The 7,371-nt window shown below is 55.4% G+C and overlaps 1 protein-coding gene across 1 annotated transcript in view; it reads right to left on the reverse strand.

The window, feature by feature from the left end:
• Window positions 1–707: 707 nt before the first annotated feature.
• Window positions 708–7,371, reverse strand: part of NT5C3B (5'-nucleotidase, cytosolic IIIB) — a 7,715-nt gene continuing 1,051 nt past the window's right edge. The window contains exons 3-10 of the mRNA XM_010585724.1: window positions 7,097–7,349; window positions 6,424–6,493; window positions 5,882–5,928; window positions 5,305–5,390; window positions 5,034–5,123; window positions 3,788–3,950; window positions 2,556–2,756; window positions 708–2,229 (exon numbers count right to left, since the gene is read on the reverse strand). Coding sequence (XP_010584026.1) covers window positions 2,119–2,229; window positions 2,556–2,756; window positions 3,788–3,950; window positions 5,034–5,123; window positions 5,305–5,390; window positions 5,882–5,928; window positions 6,424–6,493; window positions 7,097–7,349 — 1,021 coding nt within the window. The 3' untranslated portion in view covers window positions 708–2,118. The remainder of the gene's footprint in view (window positions 2,230–2,555; window positions 2,757–3,787; window positions 3,951–5,033; window positions 5,124–5,304; window positions 5,391–5,881; window positions 5,929–6,423; window positions 6,494–7,096; window positions 7,350–7,371) is intronic.

Raw genomic sequence — 7,371 nt, forward strand, 5'->3', positions numbered from 1 at the left:
CCCTTATAGCTCCCCCCCTTCCAAAAACCCCCCCCCCCCCCCCCGCTCCCCAAGCCAGCAGAGATGGGACCTGGCAAACCCCTTGTCAGCTGAAAGAAGGAAAATGGAAAACATCTCCCACTCAAGCCCTCAGGGAGCAGCATCGTCCCCATCCGCATCCTCCCTGCCCCGCAGCGACAGCCCTCAGTGATTCAGAAAAATCAGCCCAATTTCATTTTGATGCCTAAAGGCAGCTAATTAACTTGGCACTCTCAGGTTTGCCAGTTGTGACCAGCACGGCTCCATCACCTCCCACCAGCTCTAAAAGCTTTCACACAGTGTGTCTTGCAGACAGAGATAAAAGAAATGTGAGAACAGAACAGTGCAAAGGGTCAGAGCAAACCCCTCAAACGATGACTTCTACCTTGCACCAAATAAATAATTTCTACTGGTTTCCAAGGAGTTTGCCTCTGTGTCAGCTTACTTTGCCATGAAACATCCCTGCGTGTCGGGGCAGCGGTGCAGAGCCTCACCTCACCCGTCCCTGGGAGCGCGGTGCCCGGGGGGATTTCAGGCACCAGCATCTGCTGGGTCGAGCAGGAGAGAGAAACCAAAACTCAGCTCCTGGGATCCTCCAGCAAAGACAGGTTGTGCTTCAGCTCCAGCTCGGAGTGCCCGGTGATGGCCGGCGGGCTCCAGCAAGGATGGGATGACCTGGAGCTGGGCTGCGGGGATGCAGCTGCCAGCACCAGCCCTGGGGAGGAGAGCGGCTCCAGCCACAGCTCCTCGGCGCTGGGTACAAACCACCCGTGGCCTGGCTTTAGCCAACGTTTTTATTTCAACAAGGAGAACGGAGCCTGCGCTTTCAGAAGTCACATTTACTCATCCCGCAACGTGGAGGGCAGCAAGGGCTGAACCCGGAGCGGCCCAGAGCTCACGAGCCAGAGCCGCCCCATCCAAAGGCGGCAGGGCAGGGGCTGCCAACCTGTACTGGGCCACACTGCAACAAAAACAGCCCCCAAAGAGCCGTATCAGAGCTCACCCTGCACCAGCACAGGCTCCTGCCGCCATCAGAGTGGGCAGCAGGACGGGACGTGAAAGCAGTTTCCCACGTAAGGGTCTGAATTTGCCCCTTGCTGAATCAGAGCTGTCATAGCTTTACTTTTTATGTTACCAGACATTACACAGAAATAAGAGGGTTTTTTCCTATTGCTGATCTGAGAGCCCAAGATCAGCCTAGAAGTTTAGGACAGAAACATGGTTAGCTAAAATATTCCTTAAAAAGCAAAATACTGCTCTTGGCCTCTCCTTCCCCATCCACACCCACGAGCTGCAGACGCGCTGCTCCAAGCACCCAGCCTGCTGCTGCCACTGCCACCCAAACCCTCCCAGCCCAACCCGCGGCAGACAAACGTACGTCTTGCTTTGCGCAGCAGCATCAGATGAGCTCCATGGGCCTGCAGGGATGACTGGAAAAGCCTTTTTTTTTTTTTTTTTTTTTTTTTAACAGTAGGAGCTGTAAACAGAGCAAGAGGGGCAGCAGGGCTGGCGCAGGGGGGCCAGAGAGCTGCGGGGTTTCCGTGGGGGATGTGGAGCTGGGCGATGCTAACGCCTGGCAGGGCCACGCCAGCCCACGGCGGGCGGCACCAGCGGAGCTCAGCCCAGGCACTTCGAAGCCCACAGAAAACAGGACAAGAGAGAGACTTGTTTTCTTAGACAGGAACACAATAAAACTAACCAGCTTCCATCTAAAATGGGTCTGTCCTCAAGCCACAGCAAACGATCTCCATTTCCGCACTCGGCTGCTGAAGCAAGTGCAGAACATCTCTGCCTGAAACATTAAATGGTTTGTTGTGGCCTCAGACGGTGGCGGGGACGAATTCTGAGTGGGAAGCAGCAGAGCTGGGCACAGGTGGGATACAGGGAGTGGAGAAGCTTCCTCCATCTCACCCCTCCTGCTCCAGGGCTGACCGAAGTGGGTTACTGAGGTCGGGATGTGTACAACACGCAAGAGCCAGGGCAGGGACCCTGCCCAGCGTCAGAATGGAGTCCAGCAGGTACCAGATCTACTCCAGCTTTGTCACACTCGCTGCCCAGGTGTGTGCTGAGGAGCCAGAGCTGGGACACTGCCTTCCCAGCTCATGTCTCAGTAAAGATGTACCGGAGAATCCCGTTGACCACATCCAGCGTCTCATCGCTCTCCAGCACAATGTCGTAGGCATCCAGGTACTTCCCCCTCCGCTCTTCCACCTGCAGCATGGCCACCGGGACAGGTTGGGGAGGAGAGGGCCGCAGAGAGAAGAGAGGACTGTAAACACCAGCAGCTGAGAATGAAGATGCTGCACCCACAGCCCTTGCATTTCTTGATGCTACTGAAAAGAGGGGTCAATAACTACCCTGACAATGCCCCAGGAGCTCAGCAGACACCCCCCAGCTCCCTCTGCACACCCCAGGGGAACTTGTATGAATCTCTTGCAGCCCCTGAATCACTCAGGCTTGCCCCTCTCTGCTGCCCCTCAGGCTTTGCACCTGGGGAAGGCTGGCAGGGAAGCAAGATGACTGCCCCTCACACCCACCTTGTCATTGAGAAAGCCAATCTTGAGGATGTTCTCCACACTGGGAACGCCGTCTGCCATCGTCAGATCACCCATGGAGTCCCCCAGCAAGATGATGCTCGTCCTAGTGCTCAGCTGCTGGAAATACTCTGTACCCTGCAGGACGCTGTTGTTCTTGTTGTAGGTGTGGATGAGAGGTCCCTTGAAACGCTTGAGGATTCCCTGTGCAAACAGGACAGACAAACTGATCCCACAGCAATCCCTCCGCTGTGCCGCAGCCTCAGTACACTTTTCTGGAATGGGCAAACAGGGTGGGGGATGCTCACAGGGCACCAGCTCTGGGTCAGAGAGACCCCCAAGGAGTCTGGGAACCCAGCAGCCACAACACACCCAGAGTCAGTCCCCAGGAGTCCCCTTTTGCAGGGCAAGCCCTTCCCAGATGGTGAGAACAAACCCAAAGGATGGAGATCCTGGAGACCTTGGTCAGGGCTCTGTGCTGCCCTGGAGCTGGTCAGGGGCCACAGAAAGCTGCAGTCAGGGGAGCCCCAGGGCAGAGCAGAGCCCGTGCAGAAAGCAGGACTGTCGCAGTGTCCCATGTTTCCCCCTGAGGACTGCCTGTCCCAACGCACCACCCGTGGGAACAGAGGGCTTCATTGTAAGAGACGTGCAATTTTCTAATGTGCATTGGGACTTTTCAGGCTTTAGTACATCAACAAAAGCCTTCCAAGCTGCTTTAAAGGACATCTGGCCTTCAGATCAGGAGAGACCTCTGTGGTCAGTTAACTCCATCCTCACCCTGCACCAGAACAGAGCACACAGGGCTGGACAGTGCCCTTTCTGCCACCAAAAAGCAAGTTTGAAAGGCAAGGAGTCCCTGAGATCACAAGCAGATGCTCAGCTGTTCCTGCACTCTGTCTGCCCACCTCATCCATCCTCTGCTCTCACTGCTGACCCAGCTCCCGGTGAGGGCAGGGGAACCTCTAACACCCCCCAGTGCTGATGTGCCAAGGGCTGCTACGGTGGCAGCAGGTCACAATCCCTGAAGGCAGAGCAAATGGGGCGGGAGGCCACGGCCAGCCTTCCCATGACCCAGCAAAGGGTCAGCTCCATCTACAGGGATCAAATACTTAGAAATGTTAATAAGCAGCTTTTAACCTAGCGGTGTCTCTGTTAAATGTACTGCAGCCCTCAGTTCCAGTCGAACAACTCTCCTCTCTGCAAGCTCACCGCACGTGCATGATGTGGAAACTCACATTATCGTCAAAGTCCATGTAGTTGGACACCACGTTGACATTTGAGTAGAAGACGTTGGCCTGACGGATAATCTCTTCAAGGATGTCACCGACGCCAGCAGAGAAGATGAACAGGGGGACGTTGTACTTATGCAGCTGATCAAATAATTCATTGAATCCATCCCTAGAGCAGAAGTGTCCATTACACAGTATTGTATTACCACCTCCCAGCTCACAGCAAATGCCCAGTGTACTGGGGGCTGGGAGCGCTCTCAGCCCAGCTGTGAGGCTCATATTTCTGCCCAGGACTTCCCAAACAGAAATGCACACATGAGCTCTGCAAAAAGCGTGAGCTTTTTGTGACAGCAGCATTTCTGTGGCACTCACTGTGCGTGCAAAGGGTGTGAAGCAGGACCCCAGACCCCTCCTGGGAGCAGTGACCTAGCAGGGAGCTGCACAGGAACATGCAGCACACGAGCGATTTGCTCAACATCTCCTGAACGTATCCAGCTTCTCACCAGGGGCACAAGGCACAGCGTGCCTGGACACACGCCCATGAGAGTGGGTGCTGCCAGCCCCCTCAGAAACTGTACGTTAGAGATACGCAACAGGTCGGACTCGTTGTGAGGACGATCAGACAAACATGTAACAGTCTCAGTCTGGCAGGGCACGATTTCTCTGCAGAAGGAGAACTTGGGCTCATGAAAACCCAGACATACGATACCATTTCCTTTCTGAGGCTGGCAGTTCATTCAAACCAAGGCTTCCTGAGCCAGTTTTAGGACCATTGCTGTCAAAGCCAGCTTTAACAGCAAGTTTTAGCGCAACATTTTTGTGCTGTGGGTGAAATTTGATGCTGGGTCAAGGGCCTGGATAAGGCCCAGAAGCTACAGTGTGCAGAGAGAAAATCTCTCCTAAAAGAGGGGAGCTGCGTGCTGCCCCCCTACCCTGCCCTGCAAACGGGGAGCTCTGCCCATCACCCGTCCCCTCAGCCGCTCCTTGCCAAGACTCAAGGGAGGTGGAAGAGGTTTCTGAGCAGGAGGCAGTCAGCCATGAACGGAGCAGCCTGCAGCCCAGGAGTGAGCTCAGGCTGCGGCTTATGGCACTGACTTTTGGCCTTCTCATGGTTAGAGCTCGGCCCCAGGAAGGAAGGGAGATTTCCACCTGCCACGCTGTGGAGACTGTGTGCAGAGCAGGGTGAAAGGAAGGAGATCTGCTTGCACAGTGGCAGGAAAGGGCCACAGGCAGCTGAACCCCGAGCCCGTACCTCAGCATCACGTCCGATTCTCTGACGATCTGGGCTATGTCACCCTTCTGGATCTTCTGCTGCGACAGCAGCTCATGGGCCCTGGTCCACCTAGGGAAAGGCAGCAGAGTGAGCTTCCTGGGCAGCAACCTTAAAGCAGTCAGAAGAATAACAACTAAAACTTCCCAGTATTGCCGCCAAGCCTAGAGACAGTTCAAGCCTTGTGTCTTGTAGTCCTCAGGGGCAAGAAGTTGCCGGGACAAGGTCAAGCTCATCACATACAAGCACTCACCACTCCACCATGAGGGGACGTTTCTCTTCCAGGGTCCGGTTGGGATCGATTTCAATGGGATAGTAATAGTGCAGCAGATCTTTCAGCTGGAGCGTTGCAGAGATGGAAAAAGAAGAGAGTGAACATCACGTCTAAAGAGACTGTAAACAACAAAAGAAGTATTTCTAAATTCCTCCAAATCATCACACTTCCTAATGAAAAACAAAACCATTTCACTAAGCAACTTCACTCTGAGCAAATCTGGAGATCTCAGGAGGAAGCGTTAACCCTCCAGCAGCCTGGCTGACTCTCACCTTGCTTCAAATACTGCAGGTACAGATGCACACAGATACACCCTTCCTCTTCTTATCAGACCAAAAATGCCCACCACTGAGCATGCAGATTAAATTTCCCTTTTTAGCTTCTCCTTCCACCACCATTGGCTGAAATGCAGCCTGGACACTTGCCCCACTCTCTGTCCTGGCAGCAGGGCGCAGCCTGGAGAGCTGTCACATGAGCCAGTACAACTTCCTGATGATGGGTGACAGGGACGAAAACCACAGACCCAAGAAGCAGTGCCTTACAAACCAGCACCTACCTTCTTCTTGCTGTCCTCGCTGATAACACGACTGTTATCGAGGATATCTGTAAAGACAATAAAATGCCAAAGTTGTAGCCCAGGAACATAAAAAGGCTTGCTAAAAGGGAGCTATCCTGCGTCTCCAGCGCCAGCTCTTCCCAAAAATGAGCCACACGTGGCACATCAACCCAAGCACAGGCTCACCACAAAGTCTCAACACAGCGAGTGCCACTGCAAACCCACAGCATGCACTGATCATAGGACATTGCTCAGCTGGGAGAGAGCAGTGTCAATGCTAGCAAGCTGCAGGCTGCAAGTATTAGAAGGAGAAGCAGGAAAGACGAGGAGACAGCTTCTGCAGCGGGCTGTGGGCTGCCCGGGGGCCAGCAGCTGCTGCTGCAAGCAGCCGAGGCCTGGAGCCGCACCAAGAAAGAACAAGACGGAGCGGTCAGGCTTGGCAAAGGAGGGAGGCAGAGGACAACAGGAGCCACAGAGACCAAGAACACAAACATGGAAAACAAACAGAATTAGCAACAGTAAAAACAAGAGCTTCAACTCACTGTGCGAAGTGGGGCAGCGTCTGCCGTTGCACCCAAACCTGCTCAGCGTCATGTCAAAGTCAGAAATGACCTGGAAGGGAGAGAAGACCAAATCTGTGTATGACCCAGCACACTCTGCCTTTGCCATAGCTAGCCAAGGGTGCTGCTGCCTGCAAGATGCAAATCCAGCGCTGGCACGTCTCACATGAGGGTGCAGACTCGCAGCCGGGCACAGCAGCAACGAACGCTGATGCTCCTGCCAGCTGTGAAGCAGACGTCCTCATCTAAGACAGCCAGCACCCCTCCCACTCCAGCACTCTTATCAGCACCAAATGGCTTAATGCTGCTGACTTATTGCCGTGGGTGGAGGAGGGGTGTTTGGGGCTTGGCTCATATTTATAGTTTGCATATCAGGGAAGGAAAAGGCCCATCCAGGGAGAGCCACCAGCATGGGCTTCAACAGGAAAAGCAGCCCAGTCCTCCCCTCTTGTCTGGGGCTTCTCTCGCTCCATCTGCAGAACGTGTGGAAGGTCCTTGCACGTGGGCTGGGAGCAGCCGGGCCAGGGCCGGGGGGGGACTGAGGAAGAGGAGGGGGGGCAGCTGAAGACAAGGACGGACCGTGAGGGCGATGCATCCATCGCCCGCTCTCAGCTGGGCCAGCCCCACCACCGCCGGGGCCAAACAGGGCCAGTACCTGCAGCTTGTTCATCCCCTGCTCCTTGATGGCCCGGATTATCGCCATTACGCGCTCCGGCCGCTGTATGCGGACCGTGGCTTTCTCCAGCTCGGGCACCTGCGGGCAGAGACCCCCGCCCCGTTCAGTGACGCCCCCGGGATCCCACGCAGCTCCCCGGGGACCGATGCCCTCCAGCCCCCGCCGTGCCCTCCATCCTGGCCGCGTCCCCCGTCGTCCCCCCCCGCCGCCTCCAGGGCCACGCTCCCCAGCCCTGCTCCCCAAAAACCCTGCTC

This window comes from Haliaeetus leucocephalus, unplaced genomic scaffold (genome assembly GCF_000737465.1).
Source record: "Haliaeetus leucocephalus isolate CR32 unplaced genomic scaffold, Haliaeetus_leucocephalus-4.0 Scaffold110, whole genome shotgun sequence".
NCBI classification, from domain to species: domain Eukaryota; kingdom Metazoa; phylum Chordata; class Aves; order Accipitriformes; family Accipitridae; genus Haliaeetus; species Haliaeetus leucocephalus.